This window comes from Cynocephalus volans, chromosome 7 (assembly GCF_027409185.1).
Source record: "Cynocephalus volans isolate mCynVol1 chromosome 7, mCynVol1.pri, whole genome shotgun sequence".
Taxonomy (NCBI): domain Eukaryota; kingdom Metazoa; phylum Chordata; class Mammalia; order Dermoptera; family Cynocephalidae; genus Cynocephalus; species Cynocephalus volans.
This window is the reverse complement of record NC_084466.1, coordinates 81,212,087-81,227,452: the sequence shown is the minus strand read 5'-3', so window position 1 is coordinate 81,227,452 and position 15,366 is coordinate 81,212,087. Positions and strand designations below refer to the sequence as shown.

General features: G+C 38.0%; 1 protein-coding gene across 1 annotated transcript; it reads left to right on the top strand.

The window, feature by feature from the left end:
• The first annotated feature begins 9,891 nt into the window (after nt 1–9,891).
• LOC134382330 (RING finger protein 11-like) lies at nt 9,892–12,158 on the top strand. Its single transcript, XM_063102844.1, has one exon. It carries the CDS (start codon nt 10,163–10,165, stop codon nt 10,625–10,627), a length of 465 nt encoding a protein of 154 aa, XP_062958914.1. The 5' UTR covers nt 9,892–10,162; the 3' UTR covers nt 10,628–12,158.
• Nucleotides 12,159–15,366: the final 3,208 nt, after the last annotated feature.

Below are 15,366 nucleotides of genomic sequence, written 5' to 3'. Positions count from 1 at the left end.
CATTTAAAATTATTTTGGTTTTTGATTTATGGCCTTGTAACACTTCAAAGCACTAAAGGGAGATGATTTTAAAAACTCCTACTTTATATTAAAACAATAACATTCTATATCTTTAAGAAATTGTTGCTCCTGATAATTATAAATCTGTCCATAAGTTTCAATTCATTTTTTAGGTATTCTATAAATTTAATTTTGAATAACCATTTTCAGTATTTGAGTCTGCAAACTTCATAGTGGCATCTTTCAGAATAAACATTTGTAATTGATTTAAGTGGGAACACTTCAAATTGAGTACATTATAAAATATTTATTCTTTATCTTATTTCAGTATAGCCCATTAATAGTCATATAATATTTGCTGTATTCATGTAATTTTAGAATTATAGCTATTCTTTGATTCTTTCAGGTTGCAAAATATAAGTTCAGAGGCTTTGATTTTGGTCTTCTCTTTAAAGTGAAAAATTAAAGTAACCAGCAGATGTAAATTAAACTGTTGTACTTCATAGATTTAATACAGATTGCCAAGCAACACTGTTGAAGAAAAGTTAAACTCATTTTTTTCTGGTTCTTAATTTATATATCACAAGATGTTTAAATTTTTAAAAAAATTATTAGAATATTTATATATACACTGTGCATCCATGAACACATTCCATGATAAATTATTTTAAAAATGAATTTTCACCATGGTTGCTCTTTCTTATAAGGTATTCTTTGTGAACCTGTTATATACAAATTTAAGATTTTTAGAACATTAGTGAGTGGGTCATCTTTTGCTAACTAAAAAATATGTTTTCATTATCTGTTATTTACGAACATTTTTATTAGGTAAGTTACTGATTTGAAACATTTCACAATGTCTAGAGACATTTTTGGTGCCGCAACTTTGGGAATGGGCTGCTACTGGCATCTAGTGGGTGGAAGTCAAGAATACAGCTAAACATCCTGCAACAGCACAGGATGCTGTTTATGGTCATGTAACAAATTGAAGATGCTACAGAGAAATGATTTTTTTTTTCTTTTTTAACCAAATTATGCTTTATTAATATTTTTTTTTACATTCTATGATGTTGCGGAGCAGTTGGGAGGGAGAGGGAGAGGAGAAAGGGGAAGGAAATGGGATGAAAGAAGGAGGAAGGACAAGGGGCAGGATTGAGGCCTGTGGCACCCTCCACATTCCCACAGGGGAGGTCAGGGGGCTTCCAGCAGTGACTTGGTCCTTGCTGGGCTGCGTGCAGATGTCAAGGGCAGAAACTCTCACCCCCCACCATCCCAGCTTGGGAACCCCAGGTCCTTACTGGCGGCTTGGTGGTTGTTGCTGGGCTGGTTGCAGGTGTCAGGGGACTGTGGCCGAGGCCCTTGTCCCCCACCTTCGGGACTGGTTGTGGGTGTCAGGGGGCATGGCTGAGGCCCACAGCCCTCCCCCATTTCTGGCTTGGTAGCTCAGGGGACTTCAGTCCTTCTAGGTGTTATAGGTGTTCTTTGGTGAAATGAGACCTTTACTAGTTAATATCAAACTTTGTCTCTGGTTGTGGGTACTTTGTTTTTTCTTTCAGTTCTGTGTGGGGGTATTTGCTGTTCCCACCACTTAAATGCTGCGCTAGAACTAATTTGTTGTCCTTTGGTTACTTCTAAAGTGGGGGGCACTTTTTTGGGGGGCCAGTACTTGAGCTCTGTGATTGAGCTAAATTGCTGCTTTGCTTCTGATTCCCTAGGAAAGGCTTTTTGTGCAGCTCAGGTTTTAATGGTTGACTTTATAGGTACTTCTGGGTCTAGTGAGCTCCAGTGCATCTGGTGGTGTAGAAACTCCAGTCTGGGCCTGAGTCTTTTCATCAAACTGCACCCCATGCAATTCTGTATTCCTGACTAGTCTCCTCTGAGTGGTCCTACACTGATTGGGGGGCAGATCAGCTGTCCTTTCTGTACCTCAGTGTTCCCCCAGTGGGCCCGTCTCCCCCACCACCCATGCTCCAAACACTTCCCATGGGACAGGCTGTGCTCCAGTCCCTTGCGATGACTCACTGGCCTCTGGGTGACTCCTTTTATTTCAGTCTTTGTGGCTCCTCAGTCCTATGTGGGTCTGTAAGAACCCTATTAGTGGTATTGCTGGCCTGGGTGCCACCAAGGCCCTCTTCTCCCCTGCCGCCTCCAAGCAACTTCATCTGAAAGGCACAGCTGTGGCTTTTGCCAGCTCCTGCTCTGAGCAGTCAGCAGCTCCAGCCTGGAAGTGGCTGGGGCTCGAAACAGCGGTTTTTTCTTTCTCTCATCATGGTTTCTCCTGCCTTCATGCACTCTGTAGGTCTCTCCTCCTCTTCCCCTGAGCTCTAGCGCCCCCAGCTTGGTTGTTGTTGCTTTTTTATAGTTGTAAATTGGTTGATTTGTGGGAGAGAGTGATGCTGGGGACTGTCTATTTCATCATCTTGACCGGAAGTTGAGAAATGATTTAAAACTCATAATTTATATTAAAACAGTAGCCTTCTCTGTCTTAAAAAAAAAGTTGCTAAAGAATATTCTAAAACTGTCTACATCTACAGTTTTTTCCCTGGAACCAAGAATCATTTGTTTCAAAATGTCAGACGTGCCAAGGTTGAAAACCTTGAGATAAATGACAGATTAAAAAAAAAAAATCTCTCATCACTTCTCAGCCTTTTGGCTGAGATCAAGTGAAGATCTCTTTTGCTCCTGACTATTGAGATTAAGCTTAAAATTGTCTTTGCCAACACAATATTTGCTAACCCAATTTGCACTTAAATGATGAGAAAATATGGAAGTAAAGTTTCACTTACTGATTCTAATTAAGGGAGTTGGAAATTTCTTCTGGACCTTAGTTTTAGGAATAATAGATACCCCTCCTGACCAGTAGAGGGTGCTACAAAACTAGTGAGTATAGTTTAAATGGAAAATCTGATGGTTTAAGTATGGAAATTGGTAATCATGAATAGTGCTTCCTTTTGCTTCCTCTCTCCTTTTCCTCTTACCTTCTTTGTATTGACACCTGTGGTACTCATCCCTGGATGCATGTGAGAATCAGGAACACTTGCTTAGAGCATGGTGTTGGTAACACCAAGGTCGAGGGTTCAGAACCCTGTATGGGCTGGCTGCCAAAAAAAAAAAATCAGCTGGAGTCTTTTTAAGAAATTTCAGTGTTGTCAGTGTCAGAGTCTGAATCCCAGAAATTCCAATAGGACTAGTCTGGAGTGGATCCCAGGAAGTAAGTATTTTTTGAAAAGCTCTCCAGGGTTGAGAATCTTTGATTTATGTGCTTTCTTTCCTTTCTTTGATTGCTTTGCACTTTTTATTAACAGCATTCATTAGCATCATTTAACTTTTCTGGTGTACATCAGTGCTGAAAAGTTTACTAATATTTCTTGATGTCTGCAATCTGTAGTGCTTGCTGGGAGTTGGGAAATTATTTGGATTTCTTCCAAGGAGTCAGTTGCAGGCCCCTGTGAGTTACCTCCCTAGATACCAAGCTCTTCAATTAGGCATTTTTTCTTTTATATGCTGTGATTTTGTTGGAGAATTAGTTTAGTATTTTCCTTGCCTTGATTTAGCTTGTGAAAGACTAATCTTTGAGTTCAAGGTACGCCATAAGTTGGTGCCTGACCTAACGGAAAAACTAAGTTTTCTCCTACTGTATCACACTCACTCTCAACACTTCACTTCTGACACCAGTACTCTAGCGGACACCAACAGGGTGTCCTATATTTTAATTCAATTCTGACATTATCTGCCTAGAGTTAGAGTCAGATCCCACGGGTTAAGGTTTTAATCTCACAAGACTGCCTCCACTCCAGATGCCAATCACAAGTACCAGGTTGTGACATGTGCTTCTGACCAAATAGCTATAAATTGGGGTTCCCATGTCCTCCCTCCTAAGGTTTGATAATTTGCCAGGACAGCTTACAGAACTCAGGGGAACACTTTACTTACATTTACTCATTTATTATAAAGGATATTACAAAGGGTACAGATGCATAGCCAGATGGAAGAGATGTATAGGAACAGGTGTGTGGGAAGGGGCTTGGAGCTTTCATGCCCTCTTCAGACATACCACCTTCCAGGCACCTCCACTTGTTCACCAACCTGGAATTTCTGAACCCCACAGTTCAGGGATTTTTATGGAGGCTTCATCACATGGGCATGGTAGATTAACTCAATCTCCAGCCCCTCTCCCCTTCCTGGAGGTTGGGGGCGGGGACTGGAAGTGCCAAGCTTCTAATCACAATATCACAATGCTTGATTAAAATTTATTAGCACCAAAATGATAAAAGAGTAGCAGCATACTTAATGGGGGTGCAACCTAATTCTATATTAAGTCTTTTAATATATATATGAGAACAAAAGAATTGGCGGATTGTACCATCCAAAAGTGTTGGAGGGTTGGGCTATAATTGAGCACTGTTTAGCACACCATGGGATGGTTCTTTAAACACACCTCTTCACTCCCACCTCTGTGCAAAATATAAAAGGTTTATCACTTTTCATAAATCTTGCCCTTCTCTGTGGGCATTATCCCTTTTTCAGGAGGGCAGGTAAATACAGTCCAGTGCTCTCTTGCATTTTTTTTATTCCCTTTCAATGTAGACTTTCAAGAATGTAAAAGATAATCTAAATGTTGTGAGGCACCCTCCCCCAAGAAATGCACTTACACGCCACTCATGCAGAAAAGGGCAGTATTCACTCCAGCTGGCCAGCGTCTGTCTCCCAAGGAGCAACCAAGGAAGAGCGGCCTTGGGCCTTGGTCTTGTAGGGTTTTTAAAGGCAAAAACTACATCCTGTTGGCACTCGGGTTTGTCCAGGTGCACAAAGCAAGCCAGGGAGCTGGGTCACAGAGGTTGAGAACGAGCCGTTCGAGCAATCAAGCATACAAGTTTTCCTTGTGTATGGTTCCTGTTCCCATGTAATAATTCATTGTGTATGGCTCCTGTTTCTATGCGAAGGTCAATGGTTTCTCATGCAGAAGTGGGGGTAGTCTGCAGGTCAGACGGGGCAAAATGGAGTTACTTAGGTTAAGCAAGCAATTCTACAGAAGCAGATAGCATATGTTATGAGGATGTAGGGAGCTCTATTTCATAAACAAGTAGATACCTTTTGAAAAATGGAACTGCTATGTGGTATATAATCTTTCACACACATGAAATATAAGTGTACATTAATCAAATTTTGACTTGGTATTTCAGTAAAATAAAACTAAAAATGCTGTGACACTTCTTTGGACTTAGCTCATGATTTCAAAATTGAATTCAAGTTTCTTCATGTACAATAAATGCCTAACTAAGAAACTGTACTTTTAATTTGTTTTATTATAGATCCTTAAATATTATTAAAGAATGAGAACATACCGTTAGTTTCTCAGATAAAATTTCTGTAGGTTTTTTTTCCAGATTAAAAAGATGTAAGGGAATTTAAAAGTTTTTTTCTTTCAAAACTTTTCATCTTTAAAAGCTTTGAGTTTGCTTCCAGATCTTGGATTTATTTCTGGAGCCAGTAAACGTGCTTGTCAGCTATACTTTGTCTTTTGCTTCTTTTCAGTGTCTTAACCTAATGGAGACAGGAAAAAGAGTTAAATTGTTCATTGTTGTGACAAAATAGAGGTCACACAGAGGATATGGCTTGGGTCAATGGAGGATCAGGTAGAATTCTACTTTAACTTTGGCTACGCTTACTGCTTTTGGAGAGATGAATTGATTTTAACTCAAAACTTACACCACCCTTTTTCTTTATTTTTCTGCATTATATAGAAGTCTTGCAAAACATAAACCAAAAAATTTTTTCTACTAACTTTTTATTTTAAAAATTTCAAACTTAAGAGAAAATCTGAAAGTACAATACAAAAAACACCATATAACCTTCACGTAGATTCACTAATAGTTGACATATTGTCTTATTTTCTCATTAAGTAGAGTCAGGATAAACATTTCGGCAAGACATCCACAAAGGTGGTGATATGTACTTCTTACTGCATCTCATCAGGAATTGTACAATGTCAGGTTGTCCTACTATTGGTGATGCTAATAAGTTTGATCACTTGGTTGATGGGTGATGATTACCAGAGCTCTCCATTGTAAAAGTACAGTTTTCCTTTTATAATTATTAAGTAATCTGCAAAGTAATCATTTGAGACCTTGTATATATCCTGTTTCCCAAGACCCTTTCATCCAAAGGTTTTAGCATCCATGGAAAATCTTTGCCTGAATCATTTATAACATGGTCATGGGAAGTCAAGAGAGGGCTGCAAAATCATGATATTTTATTATTTCTTCTACTTTCATTGGCTAAGATCCTGTAAAGCGGAGTTTCCTCACATTTCTCTTCCTCTCTGTAAAGTATCTTTATGAACTCATGGATTCTTATTTAATGTTTTTGGGTTTTGGTGGCTGGCCCATAAGGGGATCTAAACCATTGACCTTGGTGTTATCAACATTGCATTCTAACCAACTGTACTAACCAGCTAGCCCTCTTATTTAATATTTTATAATGTTTCTGTCAATACCCTTCTGATGCCCTAAACTTAATCATTTTAATGAACAGTTAGACCTTCCATTTAAAGAGAAAATTATATTGATGTTAAAGTGCTAAATTAAATTTTTAACATTACTGTTTCACAGTATTAAGTATAGTTGAGATATTTTAGTTTCATAATCACAGTTATCATATATGTTATGACCAAAGGAATACCATGTTGGCCATAAGGGGAGCAACTGCTGATCTTAACAGTACTGACGTTCTGCCGGATCACATGAGCAACAGAGACAGCTGAGGTGACACCGAGACAAGCAGGCAGCCATTCTTGCTCCTCCACTCTGCACCATAGCTTCAAAGTACACGCTATAGTATAGAAACGTGAGAGGAGACAGGAAACATAAGGCACAAGAAGTGCACTTTCATTCTTTTTAGAGTTTTTTCCTGTGGAAATTTTCAAATATCCATAAGTGTATAGAAAAATACAATATAATCCCTTGTCCCCATCACTTAGCTTCAATAATTTATTCATGAGCAATCTTATTTCATCCATATTTTTCACCCATTTTTCCCTCCATATTATTTTGAAAGAAATTACAGATACCATTTCTATGTGTAAATAAATATTATAGTTTATAACACTAACATAACTGCAACACTGTTATCTAAATTAACAATAATTCCTTACAATCAAAAATACCTAGAGTTCAAATTTCTGATGGTCCAATATGTAGAGGATTCATGAAGCAAATGTACTTCACAGGGCCTGGTGTTCCAAAGCCTTGCAGTTTCAAATATTGATCTTGCAAAGGACAAGAAATTTTCCTCAGGCTATAACGTCTCTGGTGTAAGATAAAGAATTCTAACACAGGGCCGGCCCGTGGCTCACTTGGGAGAGTGCGGTGCTGAGAACACCAAGGCCCCGGGTTCGGATCCCATATACGGATGGCCGGTTCGCTCACTGGCTGAGCGTGGTGCTCACAACACCAAGTCAAGGGTTAAGATCCCCTTACCGGTCATCTTTAAAAAAAAAAAAAAAAAAAAAAAGAATTCTAACACAGCAAGGTTGCTGGCTCAAAGACAGACTAGTTACTGATTGATATGTAAAGATACTGGGAAATTGCTGGGAGAAGGAATATTTGCTAGATCAAGCTTTTGTTGGTGGATCACTTAATTGTCTAATGGAATGTCATCTGAGTTGTTTTTACTGAATGTTACCAGCTTCTATTGTTAAACTTGTTAAATGGTAGGTAGAAAAAACCCCACCTATGTCTCTTCCTGTAACTTCTTGGTGTGGAGAATAAATGCAGGAAGAGAACCCCAATTCGGGGTTAATTTCCCAAAAGGAAGAAATGCTTCTCGCTTGGGGGTTCTAGGGGAGATTAACCACTTTGGGGCTTCTCACTGCTCAGAAGGGATGGGCTTTGAGTAATCCTTTGTGGCTCTGTCACCTGGGGAAGTGGGGTGACAAATTCGTGGTGGGCAAAGCAATACCAACAACTGTCAATAATATTTTTTCCTGCAGCTGTTCTATTTAAATTAGGATCCATGTCACATCCACACATTGTGATTGCTCCTTCTGCCAATTGTCTCTTTCTCTTTTTACATTTTCCCCCTCCATCTTCCTCTTTTTTCATTTTCTTGCTAATTGGAGAAATCAAGTTGTTTGTTCTGTAGAGTTTCCCACAGTCTAGATTTTGCTGTTTGCATCTTTGTGATATAAACATGTTCCTCTCTCTCTCCTCTGTATTTCCTATAAGTTGCTAGAATTGAATCTGTAGGCTTGATCAGGTTCAGGTACATTATTTTTGGAAAGGTCATTTTATAGGCAGTGTGCTCTTCCATAAAAAGATCCCTAATGTCTACCCATCTCTCATTTTGTGATATTGGTGGCCATCAATACACAATGCATAGATCCATTTATTTATCAGGTGTTGCAAAATTGTGACTCTAAATTTGTCATTTCTTCATTTTTTTTTTTTTAGCCAGAATAGTTCTTTGAAAAGAAACTTTCTGTAACCTAGCATTTGGTTACCCAGAGGTAGAGTATTTTAATATAGGAAAGGCAGGGAAAAAATACATTATTCTTTCTTTTTATTTCTAGCATTTTTCAAAATATAAAAATTGTAATTATACAATAATAAAAATTATATAACATTTTAAAATTATTCAATATAAAAATTGGGTTATTCTATAACAGTGATTAATTAGTTTTTGTTGTCATCAGTATCATCATGAAGGTGCATATTGTTTAATCAGTGTTTTTTTGTTTGCTTGCTTGTTTTTCACAAAGATAAAGTCACAGAACAAAGTACCATATTAAGGACTAGGCCAGGCTCGAGAGGCTCTTTCTTCCTTTAATGAAACAGTAACTGAATACCTCCAGGATTTATCCTTGGGGAAAAGATAGGCAAGGTCACCAACCAGGTTCCATTACTCTATCTTACCTTCCACGTTGTAAAACTCATTTGTCTTCTTTTGGCTGTCTGGCATCCACCCTTGCTTCCTAATGGCACCCTGAATTCTTTAGGGAAATTGCCTTTCCTTAGTTTTGCATGCTTTTGGGGAGAGAGTGCCTTCCTCCCTCTCTATGCTTCTAAGAAGGCACATCAGCTTTCCTCTGCTCCTGGGGCCTCCAGAGGGCAGGCATGTGGCCTAGTCCAAACTTCTCACCTGGAACTGGGATTCCTGAGCAAGGACATTAGCAAGAGGACAGTGAGGTGCCTATCACTGATGCAGAAAGCCCTCATGCTGCATCATCATTGCTGTGGTTTCTGCTGCTTTCTCTGTTTTAAAAGTAGTTTCTTTTTTTAAATGAAGGTTCCTTAGAATTTTCTATGTCATATCATATGCAAATAAACAGCTTTACTTTTTACTTTTCAATCTGTGTTTTATTTTCGTCTCTTGCTTTATGGCCAGTACTTCCAGTATGGTGTTAAATAGAAATTGTGAGAGTGGATATTCTTCCCTTATTCTCAGTCTTGGGGGGAAGGGATCAGTTTTTTTACCATAAAGTATCATTAGTTGTAAGATTTTTTTAATAGATGCCCTTTATCAGCTTGATTCCTAGTTTCTTGAGAATTTTCATCATGAATGGATGTTGAATTTTGTTAAATGCTTTTTCTGCATCTATTGATATGGTCATGTTTTTTTTTTTTTTTTCTCTTTAGTCTGTTAATGCAGTGTGTTACATGAAGTGATTTTCAAATGTTGAGCCAGGCTTTCATTCTCTGGTTAAACCCCACTCATTCAGGATGTATTCTCCTTTTTATATACGAGGATCTTCAAAAAGTTTATGGAAAGTTTGCATTATCTTTTAATTCTATTTTTTCACAAACTTTTTGAAGTACCCTTGTATTGCTTGATTTGTTAATATTTTTTGTGAATTTTTGTTTATGTTTGTGAAGGATATTAGTTTGTAGTTTTCTTATAATTTTTTTGTCTGGTTTTGCATCAGGGTAATGCTGACCTCATAAAATGAGTTGGAAAGTGTTCCCTGCTTCTCTTTTCTGGAAAAGTTTGTGTTAAATGGTTTTGTTTCTTCCTTAAATGTTTGGCAATGAAACTATTTGGGGAGAAGCTGCCAACAGTGCACAGGTATGAGCTAAGACTCAAACGGCGCGGGAGCAGTGCGTGTGGGCAGGCGCCGGAGACCCCAGACAGGTTTGAGTCAGATCATACATCCTAGCCCCAGAAGATGGGGAACTGCCTCAAATCCCCCACCTCGGATGACATCTCCCTGCTTCACGAGTCTCAGTCCGACTGGGCTAGCTTTGGCGAGGAGACAGAGCCGGATAAGGAGCCGCCGCCGCCATATCAGGAACAAGTTCCAGTTCCAGTCTATCATCCAACACCTAGCCAAACTCGGCTAGCAACTCAGTTGACTGAAGAGGAACAAATTAGGATAGCTCAAAGAATAGGCTTTATACAGCATCTGCCTAAAGGAGTTTATGACCCTGGAAGAGATGGATCAGAAAAAAAGATCCGGGAGTGTGTGATCTGTATGATGGACTTTGTTTATGGGAACCCAATTCGATTTCTGCCGTGCATGCACATCTATCACCTGGACTGTATAGATGACTGGTTGATGAGATCCTTCACGTGCCCCTCCTGCATGGAGCCAGTTGATGCAGCACTGCTTTCATCGTATGAGACTAATTGAGCCAGGGTCTCTTGTCTGACTTCGACTGAACCATCACTTTTGGTGGTTTTGATCTTTTGTCACTGAGCCCAAAGAGCCAGGGATTAGGAATTAAGATCATGCGCAAAAATTTCCTAAAAATTCCTGGATGGCTGCAGATGTTGGGGGAAATATGTGATATTTTAGAAACTTAGGGGGAAAAGTAGGATGGTATTTTTACGTAAAGCCTTGACCCAGTGTTTAAAAATATAGTTGTATTTAGATCTTGTTATTGCTCCAGTACATAGGGATTGTGTAAAGTGTTACAGCAGCTGTAATATGTTTAAATTGTGTGTATTGAAGATTAGGAAAAAGATGGTGGTTATTTTTTCCTAAATAACTTTCTTCTCCACCCCACCCCACCTCCCACTCTTTTCTGAAGTTGCTGGCATTTGGGTCAAGGTTTTATTAAAGCTACATTTTATAACACTGGCACACACACACAAAAAAGTAGTTTTAAGCTTCTTTGCACAGTTCTTTTTTTCCATTGGAAATGGAATTCATTGCCTTAGGTCTTTTTAAATAGTGTATTATTATCGTTGGGGCTGGCTCTATGCTTGAAAACCAGTTTATTTATAAGCTGTTATAAGTGCTATATTCTGTTTGCAGTTAGGAAATGCAGAATTCAAAGTGATCTCCTAGCTTGTAAGCAAACTGAGATGCACTGTCCCTTTTCTGTAAAAAATGAGTTAATGTGTCAAGAAACCAAATCTAGTAAAGTGGGGTTTAATATTTCCCTTTCCTATGTGTTTTATCTAATTATTTTGGTTGTTAATATGGTGATAAATAAAAGTCAAGGTAAATTTAAATATTAAGATTTCTGATTTATTGAGCTCGAATTATGTCACCATACTTACACTTATGTAAAAATGAATGTGGCACCATGGTGAAACTTAACGAGAAGTAGTTTCTCAGTTGTAACAATTTTGATTTATTCTCTTTCGTGTGACCTCCTTCCCTGTTGTCTTGAACCATAGCAAAAGGATACTGCATCTCTCATTACTGTAGTGTTGAGGGTATTGAAATTATATAAAAACACATCTCAGTCTCTGTTTCTTGGAAAGGTATCTGTTAAGTCCTGCTAACTGACTTATAAGACTAAGCAGGAAAAATAAAAATAAATGTGTTTCATGTTTTGCACACAAATGCAGGATTTTTATAATCACATGACTTCATAGTTGTGATTTCAAAAAAGAAGGAATTTCTCCTTTATCTTTTCTTGCAGTCAATGTAAGAATACTCTAAATCTCTAAGCTTCTGAAGTGTTAGAGGTAGAGATGGTCTAGTAAAGGTGTAGTAGTAATGTTTTATCCACTTAGCATGTGTTTATTTTTCCTTATGTACTCAAAGGTGACTTATTTGTTCAGCTTGGTGATATTCCATCTAAAAATCATTCATTAGCAAAAGGAGAAGCAATCTCAACCTAACAAAGAAATCAGAAGTGTTTCTTATTATTTTATATTGAGTTGAATATTTAACCCTAACACTTTTCTACATACAAAATACAAGTATCTTGAAGGTTCTTCATAATTGCATTATAAGTACTATTAGTATGTCATAAGTACTTTTTAGTATGTCATAAGTACTTTTTAAAGATTTGGCATTCAACTGTAATATCTATATGTTGGTTAATTTTCTTATGAGCCCCATGATGGAAAGACTTAAAGATGAATTTGAGAAAAATTGAAACAAATTAGTTTATCAGGTTCTGTTAAATTGTTACATGTATCTTGCTTAAATTTATTTCATTAATTTGTATTCACCCAATTACATACAGCAAATTTGGAGGAAAAAAAAAAAAAGAAACTATTTGGACTAAGCCCCATCTTGATTATACTCCAGCTACGTATTATCCCCAAGAAAGCAGTCCCTAAGCAATGATTTGAGGCTACAGAGACTTCATTCTGTCAGTGCAACCAGAATTAACTGGAGCTGAAGGGACTTTCTTGGGCTAAACAAATGAGACTGATTTTTGAGCCCTCACTGAGCTGGGCACTATATCAAGAGCTTAATGTTTACACTATTTTATGCATTCTATAACCTAAAATGTCAATATTTACAATGAAGGACAAGACCTTTCCAGTGACCAGAATTTGTGTGTCCTTTGCCCAGAGAAGGGGTTTGACAAACTACTGTCTATGGGCCAAATTCAACACGATGCTTATTTTGTAAATAAAGTTTTATTGGAGCACAGCTATGGCCACTCATTCATGCATGGTCTCTGGTTGTTTTGTGCTACAGTGGCAGAGTTAATTAATGTGACAGACTGTATAACCCACAAAACCTAAAATACGTAACACTCTGGCTCTTTTACAGAAAAAGTTTGCTGACCTCCACCCTAGACTAGTGATACTCAACTCGTGCCACATATTGGAATCACCTGGAGAATGTCTGAAAAAACATTGTTTGGATCTCACCCCCGGAAATTGGTTTATTTGGTTTGGGCTGAGACTGAAATATTAGAAGTTTTTAAAGCTGCCCAGGTGATTGGACTTAGCAGCCAAGGTTGAGAACTACTGGCCTAGCATAAGGCCGCCCCCATACTGGTTATTCTAATGTGCCTTTAGGGATAAGAAGCACTTACCTACAGCAGTATTTTCCAGATCTGTATGTGTATCAGTCATCTGGGGAGGCTTTTAAAATAGAAGTTTTAAAATAGCCACGACCCCACTGCAGACCTACTGAATCAGAATCTCCAAGGTATGAGGCCAGGGAATTTTTTTTTTTTAATTCCTCAAGGGGTTCTTGATATGCAGGCATTTCTATAAAAGAATATCAAACCCAGGGTATGCTATTTTTATCATCAAGGTTTTCGGATATTGCTTGAGTAATTGTGTATATTATTTAGTGAGTATAGGAGTGGGGAAAAGGGATTTGAATGGTTTTGAGGCTGTGCGATGCATGCTATGGATGATCCTATTGAATGGTCAAGCCTCACAGAAGTAAAAACATACCTCTCCAGTGATGAAAATACTGTATTCGTTTCTAGTAGGCAGGGTATATCTAACCCCCTTTGTACAGTGCTGGCTAAAAAGGAACAAGTTTTTCCTCTTCAGTTTCCCTTTATCTGGATTCTATAAAGACCAGTCCTTCCATTAATATTCTTTGTTCAAATAATCAGATTACATTATGGGAGATTCGATGTTAGCTTTTTAAAAACTTTTACTTATTTATTTCACACTTCTGTTTTCAGTATATTCCCCCATCTCATTAGCTTGCATGTTTCCCTAGTCTCTTCAGCATCACATTTACTAATTATCTCTTAAGACAGACACTTTTGAGATGGCTAAGTTCATTCATGCTGTATTTCTACCCTGGACCACCTCAATTCAGTCCCCTGATATACTTATTACATCTCAAATAGAGTTCATCTCAAAAAGAGTTTTTGCTCAGCTGAGGAGTCATCTATTAATCCTTCACTGTATTAAATAATATCAGAGCGGGGTGCTGATAACAACGAGGTCAAAGGTTTGGATCCCCATACCAGCCAGTCACCAAAAAAAAAAAAAAAAACACCCCCAAATGTGCCCTTTTCAGTTCAGATGAAATGTGTAAAATCATGGACTATTGAGCTGGAAGGGACTTTATGGACCAAAAAGCAAAAACAAAAACAAAAAATCTTCAAAAAAGGCAATAATTATAGGCAGTTTAGTTGGATATAGGTAGTGCTAATGTGTTTTTGGTGGGCACTTCATGCTATACATGATACACTTCCTGCTTTTGAATTTATAATCTGTTACATGCAAGCCCTAGCTATGAAGAATCTCAGTAGTGTCAAATCCATCCATGTATAATGCTCTTGCTTGACAGTAACTGAATGACCATGGTCAAGCCAAATCTGAGACTTACCTTCCCCATCTGTAAAATGAGGAAAATGAAGATCTACTACACAGGGTTATTAAAAGAATAAGACAAGCTAATAAAGAAAGCACTTTGTAAACTGCAAAGTGCTTTTTCTTTTGGTTTGGGAAGAACATTGAACAGGAAGGAAAACAAAAATAAATCAATCAACTGGAGAATCACTGTTATTACATGAGCCCCTACCCCAGCAGACATTAGCTAAACGGAAAAGGAATGGTCTTGGAAATAAGAATTTCTAGTATATTAAATTATGAGTGCTATTTGCTAGTCAAGTAATCATTGATTACCTAACAGGAAAAAGCCCTAAGCAATACTGTCAAACAGAAGACTGGATCTGCTTAAAAGGGATTTACAAATAAGTTAACCATCAAGTTGCACATCAAGGCTGTAAGGGAGGGAGAGTTCACTTCCACCCACCCCTCCTTAGTTCTTATGTGGGCACTTCGGCTGGATCTGGGAACCAAACAAATTTTATTAGCTTTACATATATATATACATAGGGATTTTGTGAAGTCTGAAGTGGCCAAAGCAAGATGCTTTTGTACTTTTTAGACAAAGAATGATCAATTTGTGAAGAAATGACAGGACAAAGGGGCAGTAAATTCTAGGGGAGTCAATGGGAGACATATGGAGTGTGTGTGTGTGTCAAGGACTACTTTGGGAGATTTATTTATTCATTTCCATTGCAACCCCAATTCCCAATCTCTGGTGATAAGGCCTATTTTCACACCCTGGTACGGGGAGGGCATTCCTCCCAGAGGAATCTTTATGGTTTGCTGCATATGGGAAAAAACAGTTCAATTAGCCCTTTCTGAAATCACAATTTCTCCAATGTTTTCAGCTCAAAATAATCAATATAC

Coding starts and splice junctions, on each gene's coding strand:
- LOC134382330 (XM_063102844.1), top strand. CDS start 10,163: ATGGGGAACTGCCTCAAATCCCCCACCTCGGATGACATCTCCCTGCTT.